The sequence below is a fragment of the Nycticebus coucang genome, chromosome 7, assembly GCF_027406575.1.
Source record: "Nycticebus coucang isolate mNycCou1 chromosome 7, mNycCou1.pri, whole genome shotgun sequence".
Classification (NCBI taxonomy): Eukaryota; Metazoa; Chordata; class Mammalia; order Primates; family Lorisidae; genus Nycticebus; species Nycticebus coucang.
The window spans coordinates 68,083,312-68,103,143 of record NC_069786.1 but is presented as its reverse complement, the minus strand read 5'-3'; the positions used below and the strand labels follow the sequence as shown (position 1 = coordinate 68,103,143).

General features: G+C 40.1%; 1 protein-coding gene across 6 annotated transcripts in view; it reads left to right on the top strand.

Moving 5' to 3' along the window:
* The window catches only part of SLC25A12 (solute carrier family 25 member 12), a 302,640-nt gene extending 283,819 nt beyond the window's left edge, over nucleotides 1–18,821 (top strand). For all 6 annotated transcript variants that reach the window (XM_053596493.1, XM_053596495.1, XM_053596496.1 and 3 more), the window contains 5 exons: nucleotides 9,830–9,970; nucleotides 12,720–12,858; nucleotides 15,891–16,049; nucleotides 16,161–16,251; nucleotides 17,700–18,821. In XM_053596493.1, the coding sequence (XP_053452468.1) occupies nucleotides 9,830–9,970; nucleotides 12,720–12,858; nucleotides 15,891–16,049; nucleotides 16,161–16,251; nucleotides 17,700–17,901 (732 nt within the window). In that variant the 3' untranslated portion in view covers nucleotides 17,902–18,821. The remainder of the gene's footprint in view (nucleotides 1–9,829; nucleotides 9,971–12,719; nucleotides 12,859–15,890; nucleotides 16,050–16,160; nucleotides 16,252–17,699) is intronic.
* The last annotated feature ends 1,011 nt before the right edge of the window (nucleotides 18,822–19,832 follow it).

Below are 19,832 nucleotides of genomic sequence, written 5' to 3'. Positions count from 1 at the left end.
AGGCTAACTCTCTTACCCTGATTCACACAGCTAATATATGCAGAAAGGTTCATATGAATCCGAGCATTGTGATTTTAAGGCTAATTTTATTCTAGAGTTTCTTCTTCAGGAATCGAATCAGGGCTTTGTCCACGTGTCAGAAGAAATCTAGATGAGCCCATTCAGTTTTGTAATGGCTTTCTCCCTCCCTCTCTCTTTTCCTCCCCCCCTTCCTTCCTTCCTTTACATATTATATGGAGATATATAGTTAGTTGTTTATTTAGGTATAATCAACATTAAAAAAAGATTTTAGGGTTGGGCATTGTGCTCACACCTTTAATCATAGCACTCTAGGAGGTTGAGGCAGGTGGATCCCTTGAGCTCAGGAGCTTTGTGCAAGAGTGAGCCCCTATCTTTACTAAAAATAGAAAAATTAGCTGGGCATTGTGGCAGGCGCCTGTAGTCCCAGCTACTTGGGACGCTGAGGCAGGAGGATCACTTGAGCCCAGGAGTTTGAGGTTGCTGTGAGCTAGCCTGATGCCACGGCACTGTAACCTGGGCAACAGAGTGAAACTCTTGTCTCAAAAAAAAAAAAGAAAAAAAGAAAAGATTTTATATGTTTAATTTAGCGTAATGAGTTTTCACAATTATATATTCATGTAATCACCATGCAAGATAAGATAAAAAACATACCGTCCCAGAACATTCATTAATGCTTCTTTCCAGTCCTTCCCTCCTTCCTTCCCCTAGAAACCACAGTTTTGATGTATGTCACAAGTTGTGTTTGTTCTTAGATTTGATGCAAATGGAATGTACAAAATACATTCTTTTGTGACTGCTGCTTTTGCTTCACAGTGTTTTCAGGGAGTCATCCTTCTGTGAACATCAGATTTTTATTTGTTTTTTGTTTAATTTTGCTGAGTATTATTCCATTATATGAATCTATCTCAATTTGTTTATCCATTCTTCTCTTGATGGACATTTGGGTTGTTTGCAGTTATTGTCTGTTATAAATAAGATTGCTGTGAACATTCTTATACAAATCTTTTTGTCAACACAGTTTCATTTTTCTTGAGTGAAGAATAGTAGAACAGGATAGATGTATGTTCAATTTTGGAAGAACTGCCAATTTTTTCTCAGAAGCAGATGGGCCATTCTTTAGCCTTATCCCCAAGTTCAGGGTGTTGTAGTTGTTCCACATCTTTACTATTGCTTGATACTCTTAGTCTTTTTGATATTAGTATTTCTAGTTGACATAAAATGATACCTTATTGTGTTTGTTTTTTTCTTAATTAAGACAAAAGAGTCTTACTTTGTCACCCCAGTGGGGTGATGTGGCATCATAGCTCACAGCAACCTCAAAACTCTTGAGCTCAAGCAATTCTCTTAGTTCAGCCTCCCTAGTACCTGGGACTACAGCCACCTGTCACAATGCCTGGCTATTTTTTTTTTGTTTGTTTGTTTAGCATGCCCGGGCCGGGTTTGAACCCACCAGCCTTGGAGCATGTGGCCAGCACCCTAACGACTGAGCTACGGGTGCCCAGCCTTATTGTGGTTTTTTTTTTTTTTTTTATTGTTGGTGATTTGTTGAGGGTACAATAAGCCAGGTTACACTGATTGCAATTGTTAGGTAAAGTCCCTCTTGCAATCATGTCTTGCCCCCATAAAGTATAACACACACCAAGGCCCCACCCACCTCCCTCTTCTTATTGTGGTTTTAATTTGCATTTCCCTGATACCTAAAGATACACAGTATCTTATGTGTTTATTGGCTATTTGTATAATTTTTTTTTCTTTTTTGGTGAAATATCTGTTCAAGTCTTTTGCCTAATTTTTAGGTTATTCATACTTTTTATTGTTGACTTGTAGGAGTGCTTTATACATCATGGGTATAGTCCTTTGTCAGATATATGTATTATGAATGTTTGTTCCCAATCTATGACTTATTAACTTTTTAAAAAAATTTCCTGTGTTTAGCAAGATGTTTGTTAATTTTCTTAATGGTGGGTGGCGCCTGTGGCTCAGCTGGTAGGGCGCCGGACCCGTATACTGAGGGTGGTGGGTTCAGACCCGGCCCCTGCCAAACTGCAACAAAAAAATAGCCGGGCGCTGTGTGGGCGCCTGTAGTCCCAGCTAGTTGGGAGGCTGAGGCAGGAGAATCGCCTAAGCCCAGGAGTTGGAGGTTGCTGTGAGCTGTGTTATGCCATAGCACTCTACCAAGGGCGATAAGGTGAGACTCTGTCTCTACAAAAAAAACAAAAAAAAATTTTTTTCTTAATGGTATTTGTGGTAGTTTGCTAAAGAAAAATCATTTATGAAGTTTCTTGGGCATATCCAGAAACTTAAATGGGAATAAATTTAAATGTCTTTCCAAATCAACAAAGCAGGAAGTCAAAAATATAAATGTACTGATCTGTGTGTACTTTCTAAAGATCTCTCTGGTAAGCATCTGTTTTTTGTTTTGTTTTGTTTTGTTTTGTTTTAGAGATAGAGTCTCACTTTGTCACCCTCGGTAGAGTGCTGTGGCATCACAGCTCACAGCAACCTCCAGCTCTTGGGCTTAGGTGATTCTCTTGCCTCAGCCTTCCAAGTAGCTGGGACTACAGGCACCTGACACAATGCCCAACTATTTTTTTTCTTTTTATTGTTAATCTATTCAGAGGCCAGTTTACTAGTTAACTGGCTAACCACATTGCCTCTTGCTGAGTGTTTACTTCTGAATGCACTGGAGTCCTAAAACTCCAGCCTTATTTATTGCTCAGCAGAGGGCTAATATAATCCCCTCAGGTTGCAAGAGAGTTTCTGCAACATATAAATATAGTGTCTGGAGAATACCTCCCTTCCTTTCATCTTGCTTTCAGTCTGCAAGTCTCTTATTTAATGAGTTCTGTGAGGTGTTTAGGGCAGTGGTTGGGATCATGCTGTTTTCCTGGTAAGAAGCCAAGGAATGGAATGGTTATGATCAGTGCAAAGTTTATGACAGTCTAGGTCAACAACCTTCCAAATGTAGGCTCTTTCCACTCTCTCCTGCTTTTCCCCTTCAGCTTTTACACGTATATGCCCTGCCTTCATATAGGTGCAGCAGAACGCCCACCTGTCAGGTGGAGCGTTTACTAGTGCTGGGAGCCAAGATATGTAGTCAGTGAGCTCTCCATACTGAAGAAAGTCTATTTGTGTCTTCTTGAGCAAGCTAAGCTTACACATCTCTTAAGAGTTGTTTAGAAACAGCTTCTCCACCTCCCCTTCCCAGGAGCCAGTATAGTCACAACTTTATATTTACGTATGTGAACAAACATGCATGTGCGCACAAGTTAAAAATCTTTTTTTTTTTTTGTAGAGACAGAGTCTCACTGTACCGCCCTTGGGTAGAGTGCCGTGGCGTCACACGGCTCACAGCAACCTCCAACTCTTGGGCTTACGCGATTCTCCTGCCTCAGCCTCCCGAGCAGCTGGGACCACAGGCGCCCGCCACGACGCCCGGCCATTTTTTTGTTGCAGTTTGGCCGGGGCCGGGTTGGAACCCACCACCCTCGGCATACGGGGCTGGCGCCCTACTCACTGAGCCACAGGCGCCGCCCACAAGTTAAAAATCTTTATCATTATGTCAGAAGCAGCTTGTCGGGGATTTTGACTCTTCTTGTCTTAGTCAAAACAGAAATTGATGCTTACAGTTCTGGAGGCTGGGAAGTCCAAGATCAAGGTGGCAATAGGTTGAGTGGTGAGGGATTGTTCTATGCTTCCAGGGTGGCACCTGTTTCTATGTCCTCACATAATGGAAGACAGCTCTCTTCAATTTCTTCTCTAAGGGCACTAATCCTGTTCATGAGGTCAGAATTCTCATGACTTAATCACCTTTCAAAAGGCCTCACTATACTGTTATTTTGGATATTAGGTTCCAGCATATGAATTTTGAGGAGACAATTCAGATCCTAGCACTTCCTTTACCCTAATTAGGAAGATGTATAGTTTTATATCATAACATCTTGGCATATACAATCATTCAGCAATGAGTATATTGAAATGTATCCCTTTTAAATTATCACCATCCTAGACTATTTTAGAAAGAACCATAGCATTTCCCCTTGCCTTACAGAAGTATCTGGGAACGATTGGTGGTGTGTTAAGACAGTCATTATCTGTTCCTGTTCCTCTTGAGGCAGTCCTACTGATAACTGATTCCATATGATTTTTATTGGTTCCTCTGGTTGTTTTAAAGGCACATATTTTATGTATCTGCTCAGGGAACTGGTGTGGCCTTAAACAAATTGAAGTTAGATTTCATAGGTCTCTGTAAGGGAAGACTTTATAACAGGTAGCTTAGGTTGGTCATTTGTAGCTGGAGGGAAACTATTTCAAGCTATAGGAAACAAACAGATGAAAGAAAGAAATAAACAAAGGACTTGGCATAAGCAGGGCCCAGTCCCTATCCTCTTGTAGACCCTGTTCCTGCGGTAGGATTGTGAGGGCAGAGGATTGAACAGGCCTAATCCTTCAGCCTATTATATCTTTTTCCCGGTAACTCTGTCAGCTTTAGTTGATTTAGTTGGTTTGTTTTCTCATAAAAAGTTTATGTGATATAAAATTAAATGGTAGTTTTTACATTCTTTCCATTTCTATTCTATATGAGTAAACATCGTTCAAAATGAGATTTGTTCCCTTTTTATGTATCTTTAAATTCAGTTCTGGAACAAAGAAATTACAACTTAATATTAAAAAATAAAAGCAATTAAATATTTTAATGTTAGAGCTTATATCTCTTTAAAAAAATAAACAGTAAATGTGATGAGGGAAATTTAGCAATTAGAGGGTTAGAAGCTAATTTTGGTGATTTAATGAATGAAAAAAATCACCAAAGATATGATATAATATGTTATCTGATATCAGCATTAGTACCAAAAATAGTAAGATGTCAAATTAGACAATGTCTGTTAATCTAGGTAGCTGTGTATTGTGGTTTAACTTAAATTGTTTCATATCTTGGTATCTATTATTGTAGATCACTATTATATTTGGTTAGGTATTTTGATGTTCATATATACACATATATATACATGTGCCTGTGTATGTGGGTGTATATATATATATATATATATATATATATCTTCCTATAGGTAAGATATATCTACTTATAAAAAGTTTTGAAGGGCGGCGCCTGTGGCTCAGAGGAGTAGGCGCCAGCCCCATATGCCGGAGGTGGCGGGTTCAAACCCAGCCCCAGTCAAAAACTACAAAAAAACAAACAAACAAAAATAAAACAAAGTTTTGAATCCACAGATAACTAATGCCAACTTATTTAAAATATATATATTTATAAATATATACAATTTATATTTCAGGTTAAATATAACGTTTATATACCATGCCGTCTATTATTTCAGACCACTGGCTATATTTGCTCAGGTTTTGTTGATGTTCACATATACATACATAGGTAAATAAGCTTTTTAAAAGTTTAGTATCCACAGACCCAATGCCAACCAATTCAAAAAATATTTTTTTGTAAATTATCAAATTTATGATGGGGGTGGCTAGGTGCCCGTAGCTCAAGTGGCTGGAGCACCAGCCCCGTGCACCAGGGGTTGGCAGGTTTGAGCCTGGCTTGAGTGTGCTAAACAAAACAAAACAAAATTATCATGGGAAGCATGTGTGAGAGAAGACCTATTCTTTGAGGTAGCCATTCTGTCTAAGACCATTTCTGTTTTTTGTGGTGGTGTGTTGAGTAGTTAATACATTCATTTGTTTTAGGATTTGAAAGGTACGCTATGAACAATTTTTTCTACCAGCTGCTCAGTTTCTCTTTCAAGGAGGCCATCAGTGTTCTAATCTTTAAGCCTCTTTGATTTTGATGAACTTAGGTAAATTTTGACATATCCAGTGATCAAATGTGTACCTAATATTGTATGTTCTGTTTATGTTATTTGGTTTGGTTTTATTGGACTGATCATATGGACTGATTAAGAGCATAAAATTGTTTCCACTTAACTGTTTTCTTAGTGAGCATTTGATTTTTTTTCTGTTTAATTTCACTGTTCTTAAAAATAACAAACATTAGCAGATTTGTACAAATATAGATATTTGGACAAATATAGATACTATTTTTATGGCCTGGGCAAGATGGCTTACACCTGTATCCCAGCACTTTGGGAGGCAGGTGGATTGCTTGAGCTTAGGAGTTTGAGACCAGCCTGAGCAAGACCAAGACCCCGTCTCTAAAAAAACAAAAATAGCTGGGTGTTGTGGTAGGCACCCGTAGTTCACCTACAGGTGAGGCTAAGGCTCATCATTTGAACTCAAGAGTTTGAAGTTGCTGTGAGTTGTAACACCATGGCATTCTTTTTTTTTTTTTTTTGAGACAGTCTCTCACTTGGTCATCCTTGGTAGAGTGCTATGGCATCTTAGCTCACAGCAACCTCAAACTCTTGGGTTCAAGTGATCCTTTTGCCTTAGCCTCCCAAATAGCTGGGACTACAGGTGCCCGCCACAATGGCTGGATATTTTTTAGAGATGGGGTCTTGCTCTGGCTCAGGCTGGTCTCAAACCTGTGAGCCCATGCAATCCACCTGCCTTGGCCTCCCAAGTGCTGGGATTACAGGCATGAGCCACCGCGCCTGGCCATGATGCCACGGCAATCTACGGAGGGTAACAAAATGAGACTTTGTTTAAAAAAAAACCCAATCACAAAAAAATAAAATATAGATACTATTTTTAAATTGAAAGTTTTTAATTGAACATGGATTGTTTATGAAATTCTATGTATTAAGTGGTTTATTTACTGTAAGCCATGCTTTTACCCTTTGGAAAGCTGTTAATAAATTAATGATTTTATTTATAATCACCAGAGTCTTAGAGGAAATATATGAGCTATTTTCCTGTATTTGTCTCTCAGAGGGGAAATGCTCAGTTGAAGAGTTTGATAACATCATAATCCTCATTCTGTATTACTGAATTTCTTACCAGCGTAATTGAACTAATTTTAGATTTCATTCCCCCTGGCCCAACTCCAGCAGTTTAATATGCATGAGGTAGTAGTGGTCAATCTCAGAATTTGAAAAGGACAATGCATATTTGCCATATGTTTTCCTTTAAGTATTATTAGCATCCAAAATTTTAGACAAATAGCAATCTTTATCTTTTCTAAAATTATGGATAATACACAGTGTTTGCCTTCATGTTCCTAGATCTACTGTAAAGTTTTAAAAATGTCTATTAATTTTAAGAGTTTGGGGTATTTTTGTTTCTTTTGTTTTTTTTTTTAAGAGATGAGTGTCTGTTGCCCAGGCTGACTCCTGGGCTCAAGTGATCCACCTTAGTCTTCCAAGAAGCTGGAATATAGGTGCGTGCCATTGCACCTGACTTGTATATTAATTTCTAAAGCATATACAAATGATGTAATTACTAGAAGTGTTCCCCCTTCAGATACAATAGAGTAGAAAGGTATGAAACACTTCCCTAGATGTGCGTGTGCCTGGCTCTAGTATCATTGTTTCATTGTTTGCATGCTTACTCCAGATTACACATATGTTTATAAATGCACATCAATTGAATTTTGTGGTTATGTCCAATGCACTGTTGGGATTTAGTGTGTGTCCCAGGTAACTAATCTTTAAATCACACAACAATTAACGTGCATGTATTTTGAAATGTAGTCATTTCCTTCTCTTAATTGCACCATTTTAGTAGAGTTTTAGTAGAAAGCCTGTTACTTGTACACTCTTAGGAATCTGAAGCATTGTTAAAGGAATACAAACCTCAATAAACCAGCAATTATTTCCAAAAGTGTCTGAGGGAAGGGAGGGGAGGAGGAAACAGAAGGCTATTTTCTTCTGGGAGGATATGGACTGGAGTACTTCTGCCCTGCAGGGGTTGTAGTTTACTAATGATTACAAACATTAAAGAACTTTGTATTTATTTAAAAATCATGTCCACATTTAACACTTGGCATCCATGGGCTGACACTGTCTGGTGGTGGCAAATTTGGGGGATTATAATCAAAATATGTGGTTCTATTCTTTTTATCTTTAATCTGCTTTAGTTTAGAACATAAAGCACATTTGTCCAAAGATAGTCTTTGCAATCATTAAACACGAGATTTCAAAGAAGTAGTAAACTTTTTCAACTGGTTTAGTCCTTAATACTAGCTACAGAAGCAATTACTTGGATTATCATTTTAACATAATTTTTCACCCAGCAATCCTTTTGAAAGTATTATTTGCTTAGATTGAAACATTAAAATGCTTCCTTCTGCCTGCAGTGCAACAGATTAAAAGAGAGAGAAATGCAGGCAAATCAACTTGTAAAATTGGGTCAGTAAGTCGTAAGTCCTTGGGGGACCTGTGTGCCAGTGGTCTGAATTGCATGGAGTTGAGGAGTTACTGGAAACAGAGAGAGAGAGAGAGAGAGACAGCAAATTGCTGCATCTCCCTGCTCAAAGGACAAAAAGGCGATTGGGGCCCTGGGGAATCCAGAACAATAAACAGCTGGTGAAGAAGTAAGGCCTGGAGTGTCAGTGCTGGCAATTATGGATGTTGAAAGGAGGAAGGGTCAGGATTGGGGTAGGGGTGGATGGGGGTTTATAGCCCCAGGTCTGTTAGGAAAATGGTTGAGCCACACTGCTCCACCTTGGAAGGGGGTCTGAGAGAACTGTGGGTTTTAGATGAATGAGCAGGAATGTGAGAGCTAAGTGCCATTGAAGGCCTCAGGTGAGTTTTTGGGTATTATTTGTAATCTTTTATATGTGTGAAATTACGGTGCCCCTGTGAGGCACACATTTCATATTTCTCATGGATGTGCCTTGCAGTTAAGTTGTGATTACATAAAATGAGTATGATGATATGATTATGAATATTATATGAGTGCGGTTTTGATTATATAATGTAAACTGCTAGAGTTTAAGATGGAGATGTGCAATGGGATTTTTTTTACTTCACGAAAGAAAATATATATTTATATTTATATCTCCATTGTCATACACATAACTTTTTTTTTCTTTTTTACAGAAACCAATAGAAAAGAGTGGGTAGTCTTGTTAAACATTCTTTTTTCCTCTAATAGTTAACAGATTTCAGATGCAAATATATTCTCATTATCCAAATTCAAATCTCTTTCATTCACCATCAGAGTGTGGAATGTGGCTTTGATCTGAGGGTGCTATGCTCAGGGGGACTAGTTTCCCAGCTTTACCTTGAAGCGTTTCTATGGTTTGGTCTTGAAATGATAGTGAAATCTATCTTTCTAAATTCTTTCGTTTTGTGTGGGTGTAGCTGTGTGCCTGTCTCAGACTTTTGCTCAGGATAATACATCCTAGAATTTGAACCAAAGGAATTTTTCCCTCTCTGACTTAAAGCACCTCTGTGGGGCCAAAGATGTGTTAATTGCTCTGTAATCCAAGGAAGGAGAAGCCAGTGGCTGTCCTAACAAGAAGAGGAAACAAACAACCACAGCTCTGAATTTTAGCTCCAGCTTGTTAAAGATCCAAGTCTTCTACCATCCCTTGCCCTTGCAGTAGGGAGCACCCCACCGCCACATCTGGCCTCACTTTTGTTTTCCAGATGAGTTTATTAGTTTTCCTCTTTTGGTTATGGCTGAGGTGATCCTTGGAAAGACTGGTCTGAGAAACAATCTTGACATTTCAAATAGAAACATAGCCAGAGGTAGGTTGACCAAGACAGAGTTTGGGATCATCCCTGTAATCCTCTCCAGCTTCAGCCAAAGTGTCAGACTCTCATTCTCCCATCAAGAGGGAGGTGGAAAGGTGGTAAAAGGTGGAAGCTTTTCTGGATTTTCCTTTCTTGCACTGCCAGTCCAGCTGTGATGTGGAAATCTGCCACTGTCTCTGCTCCCTTGCCTGCAGGCTGGAGGCTCCCAGGTCATCTTCACTAACCCATTGGAGATAGTAAAGATCCGTCTGCAGGTGGCTGGAGAGATCACCACAGGACCCAGGGTCAGTGCCCTGAATGTGCTCCGGGACTTGGGAATTTTTGGTCTATACAAGGTGAGTAGATTCACTCCGGTTGTCTCAGTGGAGAGGTTATAATATACTCAATATAAATGTGAAAGATGCAGAAACCAGACTTCCCACTAATTTGAACAGCAGTCTTGTCTAGCAGCATAGTTCGTGGAATAGAAAAATCAAACAAAAAGAAGAAATCAGGATACCTCTGTTAGCAGCGGTGGGTCCGCCCTCGTGCTGTCCTGTGTCTTCAGGCTTTTGTAAGCCAGAGTGAGGGAGGCCGCACCAGAGCTGCGGCTTCAGGCTCCCAGCCTTTCATTTGATAAGGGATTTGGGAAAAGTTCGGTGTTCTCTTTGGGCTGGTTTAGGACCTCAGAGTAGTCTTATGTTTATTTTGAGTCTGAGTTCTTGATATTGTTATCTTCCCTGTAGGTGTTTCTCTTTGTCTTAATAATGTGACAACAGCAAAACAGTAGCAGAATTTGGTAAGATTCAGGTCTTTAAGAAGTTAAGTGGTAGGATTTGTCAATAATGAATTCCATTAAAAAATAACAACAATAAAGACCGAGGGTACGTTAGCAAAATGCTAGTCAACAGATTCCTCCCTGCAGGTGTACTGACTCCCATCATTACAAATCAGATGTAATGGAACAGAAGCTATTATTTTTCTTAAACAAGGAAGAGTATTTCTTTCTAGTCCTTTGCATGGTGTAAAGGGGAATACATTAATGTAGCCACTACAAGCAACTGTGTTTCTACAACGTCTGATTTATTTATAGATCCATCACTGCAGAAATGTGTAAATTTGCTTCTGTAACTGTAAATTAGAAATTAGAAATTCTATATGTTGGAAGCACATGGCTATAGCACTTTCTGGAGACCAACCTGCCCCATTCAAGAGAGCTTTGTTCACAATACTGCTTCCCGCTCCTCACAATGTGCATCCTTTGTGGAATTCCCTTTGAGAGCTGAATTAATATTGTTTCTCTCTGTATTATCCTTTAGAGAAGGCGTCCTCCAACTTTTTAAACAGGGGGCCAATTCACTGTCCCTCAGACTGTTGGAGGGCTAGACTATAGTTTAAAAAAAAAAAAACTATGAACAAATTCCTATGCACACTGCACATATCTTATTTTGAAGTAAAAAAACAAAACAGGAACAAGCACAATCACATCGCCTCATGTGGCCTGTGGGCACCGTTTGAGGACCCTGCTTTAGAGAGTTCCTGGATTTTTTTTTTTTTTTGTAGAGACAGAGTCTTACTTTATGGCCCTCGGTAGAGTGCCGTGGCCTCACACAGCTCACAACAACCTCCAACTCCTGGGCTTAAGCGATTCTCTTGCCTCAGTTTTTTTTTTTTTTTTTTTTTTTTTTTAATGTTTGATCTTGTCTTTTAAAAACAGCCATTGGCTCGGTGCCCATTGCTTAGTAGTTAGGGTGCTGGCCACATACATCGAGGCTGGGGTTTCGAACCCGGCCTGGGCCTGCCAAACAACAATGACAACTACAACAAAAAAATAGCCAGGCGTTGTAGCAGGCACCTGTAGTCCCAGCTACTTGGGAGGCTGAGGCAAGAGAATCAAGCCCAAAGAGTTTGAGGTTGCTGTGAGTTGTGACGCCACAGTACTCCATTGAGGGCCACAAAGAGAGACTGTCACAAAAAAAACAGAGCCAATTAGAGAAACAAGTGGCAAGATGGAGTAACTGCCTAGCTGAGGAAGGTGTTCACTGGGACCTCAGCCTTGGGCGCAGGCTGTCTCTGGGTGGTTCTCCACTCCCATGAAAACCTCCCACTACTGAAAGCTAAAATATTTTATCTGGGTTCCCCCAAATCTTCTATTTAGGACATGGGGGATGTGGAGGTAAGATTTGTGGTTTCTTTTTTATATTTTTCCTTTTCCCTGGAACAGTTAGCTTCCTTTACCATTGCCTATTGCTTCTTTGAGACAGGACAGAGTCTCACTCTAGACAGGTGACTAGAGTGCCATGGCATTATAGCTCACAGCAACCTCAAGTTCTTGGGCTCAAGCTATCCTTTTCCTTCAGTTTTTTTATTTTTAGCAGAGATGGGATATGCTATTGCTCAGGCTGCTGTGGAACTCCTGAGCTCAAGCAATCCACCCGCCTTGGCCTCCCAGAGAGCTAGGATTACAGGTGTGAGCCACCTCTCCTGGCCTTGCCTATTGCTTCTTACCTGGTTGGGTGGGGTAGTACTGTGGGACTCAAGATATTAATCTTGGGATTCAAAGTCTAACCTCCTGTATCACCCTCACCAAAGCCAAACAGAACAAGAGACCTGGAGGTGTGAGAATTAAATTTTTATTAACCTTAACAAATTGAATCTAGTCTTTTTTTCATAAAATTTCAGATATGCAGCATTAAAAAGCTATAGAGATTTACTGTACAGTGTTGTGCTTATAGTTAATATTGAACTGCACTATTAAAATTTTGTTAAAGAGAGATTTTGTGTTGTGTTCTTACCACAATAAAAGATAAATTAATCAAATTAGAAAAATCTGAATTTATGCTAGAAATGTCAGAAGTTCTTAGTTGTGAGACTATTGTCATGACCCAGTTATTAGTGCTGGGACTTCAGAATTCACCAGGCTTTCACAGGCTTTGAGGCACGCGTGTTTCCCTCTTCCTCACGGGTCCTCCCCTCTCCCCCATTTTCCTTCCACATCAGTTCTAATGTTGTTTGAGGGGCACCTCAGGCTTGTCATCGATAGCCCTCGGGATCCCATCTGGGCATTCACACTCTGTTTTGCACTGTTTCCTCATTGTGTGACAGGGTGCCAAAGCCTGTTTCCTCCGAGACATTCCCTTCTCTGCAATCTACTTTCCTGTTTATGCTCATTGCAAACTACTTCTGGCTGATGAAAATGGACATGTGGGAGGTTTAAATCTTCTTGCAGCTGGAGCCATGGCAGGTAACTACAAAATTTTTTTAACTAAAAGAATCCTATTGTCTTAAAGAAGTACAGAATCTCTATGTACTTTTCCCCTTTACTCCTGAAAGGGTTATTGTTTGTATCTGACTTAGTTTAAATATGATTGCTTTTTCTCCTTTGTGGGATGTGCTATAATTCTGATGAGAGTTAATTACATTTGCATAATGTGGATAAACAGCTTAATGCAGCTTAGCAACTCAGAGCCAAATTAGATCTGCCCATCTAAATTGGGCTTTCATCATTAACATGTTTCTTAGTCTCTTGTGCCCCTGAAACCTTGAGTGCAGCCAAGCTAAGCATTAAGGTGGGAAAGTTTTTCATCAGCTCAGTTGTTTTGTTGTCTTTCGTGCTGATGCATGGGTCTAGCATGCCCTTAGTTTCTCTGTCTGTACGTTGGAATCTCAAAACTGAACTTTCTGCACGAAGCTCTCCCACAGCCCTCATCAGATCAAAGTAATGAGTAATCAGTACCCTTCAGCAAACCACCCTGAACTTGATCTTCATCTCTTTTCTGACCATTAACACTTTGTCTTTCATTAATGGTCGTTTGCATAAGTTTTCCCTGTGTACTAGGCTGAGAGCTCTTTAGGGCAGGAATTTTCATTCTGTTTATCCTTGCCTTCCCTGCATGACCAATATAGTAATCATAGGAGCTCAATAAATGCCAGTGGAATGAATGCAAACCTTCATTTGGTCTAAGATGCTAAATTAAGTACAGAAGATATTCCATATGAAAGAGAGCCCTGACAAATACACAAAGTATAGGATGTTTCCTCTGATCACACAGATACTGCCTTACCCGAGTTACAGAGGAACTGACTTAGACTGGATGGGGAGAACCAGTGTCCTTGGCTGCACCAACACTCAAAAATGACAGAGGAGGGAAAGGGCACATATTTGCTCTCTACAACCAGTAATGAGCTGTTATAGAGCTCAGTGGGCTCTAACCAGCTGGGCTCAAATCTACTATCTGGCCCTCGATTGCTGGGTCTATTCTCTTCTCGTGACATGGCTAAACAATAGGACAGCGAGAACTTCCTGAAGTGTGCTGTGCTTGGCGTGTGGCAGGAGCCCTTTGTTCCAAAAGTGTTGGGATGGACCATGTTGTTGTTCTTGTCTGTGATGACAGAGGATGATTTATTTTTAATAATTAAGAAACTCTTCCAGGGACCGTAGAGACCTTATTTAGAGTCCAGCAAGTCCCTTTTAGCATTTGTAATTTCAATGGCATGTTTAAGAGCCAATAAAGTTTCCTGTTCAGTTGTGGCACTGAGTGTTCATACCATCCCCTTTCTGGCGCTTACCAGTCTCCCAGTTTTAAATGGGGGCCAGTATTTTCCCTCCAGGCTTTCCCCTGTGCTTTCCAGTTAGCAGCTGAAGAAGAGTCTAATCGTGGACAGGCATTTTGCCAGTGGTTGATGGAACCAAGTAAACATTTCCACGGAACTGTCAGCACTAACCTCTTCCCCACAGACATTTGATGTCAGTTTTCAGCATCAGAAAAGTTTTTCTAATTTTTACCAGTAAAGCTTTGGTGGCAGGCACTGAGAACATTCTGAGTTCTGCTCCAAGGCAGACAGTTTACCTCGTGTCATCTGAACAGTCCGCACAGCACACATTGCATCGTTCTCTAATAGAACTTCCCAGAAGGCCCCCAGCTCCATCTGCCTAGTGATGATACAGGCCAAATTGAATTTCTTTCCCCGGGAAGTTACGTTGCTCCTTTGTTCCCTGTTTTGTTTTATAAGTAAAAGGCATGGTTGTGAAATCCATCTTCAATGTCAACATGAGCCCCTGGAGCTCAGGCACAGGGGGGATAAAGTGGCCTTTTGAAGATCAGCTCCCCTTTGTTCCTTAACTGGTTACCTGGCCTCTTCTCACTCCAGTTGTAATGACTTCTGTCATGTGAGCATGTGTGAGAGGAGTCACAGCTCAGCTCTCAAGTTAGCTCCTTTAAAAGGTAAGTGGTTATGAATATACCTCGCAGAGCAAAAAAAAAAAAATCCCAAACAGTAGTTTGGTGTCAGATACATTTAGCAAAACATTAAATTGACATTATCCTATTGTTTATTAACAATATACTCCTGTCTTATTTAAGAGAAAAAGGAGAGGCTCAGTGCCTGTGGCTCAAGTGGCTAAGGCGCCAGCCACATATACCTGAGCTCGTGGGTTCAAATCCAGCCCAGGCCTGCCAAACAACAATGATGGCTGCAACCAAAAAATAGCCAGGCATTGTGGCAGGTACCTGTAGTTCCAGCTACTTGGGAGTCAGAGGCAGGAGAATCGCTTGAGCCCAGGAGCTGGAGGTTGCTGTGAGCTGTGATGCCATGGCACTCTACCTGGGGCAACAGCTTGAGGCTCTGTCTCAAAAAAAAAAAAAAAAAAAAGAGAGAGAGAGAGAATGGAGACAAAATAATTGAAACTGAAAGGGAATACTTGGGAATTATCCCAGTAAATAGTAACACATTTTTCCCCTCTCACAGTTATTTGGGATCATATAATGTAGATTTTTTTTTTTTTTTTTTTTTTTTTTTTTTTGAGACAGTGTCTCACTATTTTGCCCTTGGTAGAGTGCCGTGGCGTCACAGCTCGCAGCAAAATCAAACTCTTGGTCTCAAGCGATTCTCTTGCCTCAGCTTCCCAAGTGGCTGGAACTACCAGCACCCACCACAGCGCCTGGCTATTTTTTGGTTGCAGTTGTCGTTGTTTAGCAGGCCTGGGCTGGGCTCAAACCTGCCAGCCTCGGTGCATGTGGCCAGCACCATAACCACTGAGCTATGGGCACCAAGCCTGTAGAATTTTTTTTGAATCAGAAAGATGATATACTTTTGCCCTTATTAACTAAAGTAGGTTTCTGTATCCTTTTTCCCATTAGTGCCCAGGTACCTATTTAAGGAGTTCTGAGTTCCCTTCAGATGGTTGAAGTTGCAGATTATATTGTTAGATGTTAGCAGTATTTCTGTCCTTCGTAAGGTACTTTGGATAAATTAAATGTGGCTTTCTCCTGAAAGGTGTGCCTGCTGCATCTCTGGTGACCCCTGCTGATGTCATCAAGACAAGACTGCAAGTGGCCGCCCGTGCTGGCCAGACAACGTATAGTGGTGTCATCGATTGTTTCAGGAAGATACTCCGGGAAGAAGGGCCCTCAGCATTTTGGAAAGGGACTGCAGGTAGGACTGGCCCCTGCAAAACAGCTGGCTGGCTTTCATGTTCACATTCAATGATTATCTTTACCACAGTCATCCTGGTTTTCTCTCCTCAACCCCTGCTTCTTTTTTTAGCTCGAGTGTTTCGATCCTCTCCCCAGTTTGGTGTTACCTTGGTCACCTATGAACTTCTCCAGCGGTGGTTTTACATTGATTTTGGAGGCCTGTAAGTGGAACTGCTCAACTCCTTTACAAAGAAATCACAAAACCAAAACAAATGTTTGTTCTGCCTACAAAGGTATTTTTGGAACACACAGAAAATGGATAAGAGAGAGTCCTTTAAGACCAATAAATTTAAAGCAGTGGCCTTACCAATAAATTTAAATCTTCAGTAAGACCGTGACAGAGTGACATCACGTACAACATAACATTCAGCAGAATTGGGAGAAGTATATGGAGGCAGCTATGTGATTAATTGTCTTTTTTCATGGAAAGCAAATACTAAGCCTCATGGAGTTAGGTTATTACTATGTGAAATTTATTAATGTTCTTCGACCTAATTTATTAGAAAAAACTTGAGGTTGAAAGAGGCTATGCCCATGGACATAAGCACTGGTGCACATAGGCCAGAAGAAATTGGGCTTCTGGCCTATGTTGGGGAGAAGAGAAATTACTTATTGAATTTTTGGGATGGAAGGTTGTACCCAAAGCAAGCAATTATCAACTTTTTGCTTTTTTGGTGGGGGCAGGGTTGTTTGTTTTTTTGAGACTGTCTCACTTTGTCATCTTGGGTAGAGTGCCATACCATCATAGCTCACAGCAACCTCAAACTCTTGGGCTCCAGTAATCCTCTTGCCTCAGGCTCCCACATAGCTGGGACTACAGATACATTTAGCACAACACCTGGGTCTTTCTAGAGATGGAGTCTCGCTCTTGCTTAGTTTGATCTCGAACTCGTGAGCTCAAGCGATCCACACGCTTTGGCCTCCCAGAGTGCTTAGGATTACAGGCGTGAACCACCACCAACTTTTTGGTAGAAAACCAAGCATTATTTCTGAGTCCTCACCTCATAAAATCCCTCCTGAAAATCCCTCTCTTGCTCAGAGGCCAAGTGAGGAGTTGAACCAGGAAGTGGAGGGACCTATATAAAAAAATTGCGAGGATAGCAGTTTACCGTTCTGTTAGAGAAACGTTAAGGTTTAGACTTTTCTATGCTTTTACATTCTGTAAAAGTAAAAACTGAATCTATTTCTTGTTAAATAATTTTAGTGATAACTTTTCAGAGTCTATTATCTTAAAAGTTAACTTTTAAAACTATGTCAAAATAAAAGAAAATGTATCCTTTTTATTATTAAATTCTATATGCTTATATGCAACAAAATTATAAAAGAGAAAAGTATTTAAGAAACACATCATCCATAATTCTACTTCCCAGAGAGTCTTAAGATTCATTTTCTATGGATATAAGCATTGAAATTAAGGTCATCCCTCTTCTAAAATATATAGATGTGTTGCTTTCAAAGCCATAATCCTTTTAATGCAGCATAAGTGACATGTAAATGGTTGAGACAGATGGCTCTACTTTGTGACATGTGTGTCAGACTGAAGATATTCACTGGTAACTGCCCTCATCAGTCTTGAGTGTGCTAACCATTGGCTTTTTCCTATCAACAGCAAACCTTCTGGTTCAGAACCAACACCTAAGTCCCGCATTGCAGACCTTCCTCCCGCCAATCCTGATCACATCGGTGGATACAGACTTGCCACAGCCACTTTTGCTGGCATTGAAAACAAGTTCGGCCTTTATCTCCCCAAATTTAAATCTCCTGGTATTGCTGTGGTTCAGCCAAAGGTGGCAGCAGCAGCGGCTCTGTGATGAAATGACCATTAAATGTGGCGAAATGGTGCCCCGAAGAGAGAGGCCTGGGCGAGCAGCCGAGTAACGTATCCAGTCAGCTGCATGGTGCTGACTGAGTGGAGGAGTCAAACTATTCTTTCTATATGACATATACATATACTTGTTTATAAAGTAATCATTTGCCTGGGGGGAAAAACCACAACGCTGTTTCAAGCTTTAGTCTTATGTGTTGAAATGTTTTTCTAAGCCTTGGCATGGGTTAGTGTCCTAGACTCTGCTTTGCACAGCTTGCACTTAACAGTGACTGTACATATTGTACATCTTTGTACAGAAACATCTTGGCACCTCATCCCAACAAATCACATTTATAGAAACGTAAAGGATTTCTGAGTGGCTTGAAATGTACAGAATGTTTTGAAAGTGTTTTATTAAGAGTCACATGAAAATAAATGTATTAAAATTAAATTCATTCTCTTATTGGTGACTTATGGAAATAAAGCATCAATATTGGATGTATTTAATTCCTAGTTTGTTTTCCATTCTGGAATAAAAAGGTATTTGCTGATAAAAGGCATAATGAGACACAGTGATCCCAATGCTGATCCCAGTGAATAAGTGATACTTTGGAAAGATGCATGCCAGTGGATGCTGGAGGACCAGGCTGATGACTTGCGTGTGCCGAGGTGTTTCCATTTGTATTTAACGTGTGTGTAGACCCTCCTCTGTTCATCAATCAAAAAGCGTTTCCCAGACAGCAGCTCTCTCTTGTCAGTGTGCATATGGAAACAGGGGTGTCTCCAGCATTACTGGCTTGGTTTTGCTTTTCTTTGAACACAGCAAGGCAAAGGCTGAGCTTTTGAAAGAGTATAGGATACTTTGGCAATTTTCCTTCATGTGGATATGATTCCAGTCAAAAATAAAATGCACACCAAAATGTACGCATGTAGTTGGATTTTTCTTCATAAATATAGTGATGGTGTTTTTGTTCTGATTCACTATTGATTCTAATGACTCATGATTAGGTCTGTCCTCTCTCCCATCTTTACAGGACATAGACAATTTGTTTTGGAAAGGGCTAGATGGAGGGAGAGGAGAAAAGAAAGAGAAGAAAAGCTCTATATGGCCATTTAGTGGGGTGTAGGTTCTTACTTAGGAATCCAAATACAAACTGTTTATTCCAAGAATCACTCACTAAGAATGTGATTAGTAATTTCGATCTAAACATGCATCTTGACAGACACGTCTACACTTTGCTATGGATGTGATTTGATGTGTAGCATCAGAATGTATTTACTTTAGCAAAGTGCTTTGAGAAGAGACTGTTGCCATTGCCAGTGAGCTGAGATCTGAGAATGTATGCAAATATTTTCGAAAGGCAAGTCTGGAGATGGACGAAGCCACTTAGTCTCTTACACCTTGCCTATCTGTTGATGGCTGACAGCCCCATAACTACATGTGTAGGCTCTTTCAAGGCTCTCCAGAGACAAAAGAATTAGCTTTGAAAGCAAGTCATTTCCAAATGTATTATTATAGATTGGTCTCATTAAAATGGAATAAATAACAATATAGTTATTTTGCTATTACCACTTGTTAAAAATACACAAGTAGTCTACAGATACATGGTTATAAAAGATTAATGTGACATATATGGGAAAGCGCCCTCTTTACCCTCCTCCCCTCACCCCTTCCAAGTCTAGAGGTGATCACTGCTAGCGGGAGAGTATGAGTTTATAGTCTGTTTTCCATACATCTATATAAATGTATGTTCATATTTATATTTTAGAAACAGGTTTATGTGATGTGATATTCTTTTTTTCTTCATTTAATGTATCTTTGAGATTTTTCCATATTAGTTGATAAAGATTTATTTTTAATAGCTGCATAGTATTTCATTGATGGGTCATGATACTTTTCATAAATATTCCTTATTCAGTTTTTCACGATTGCAA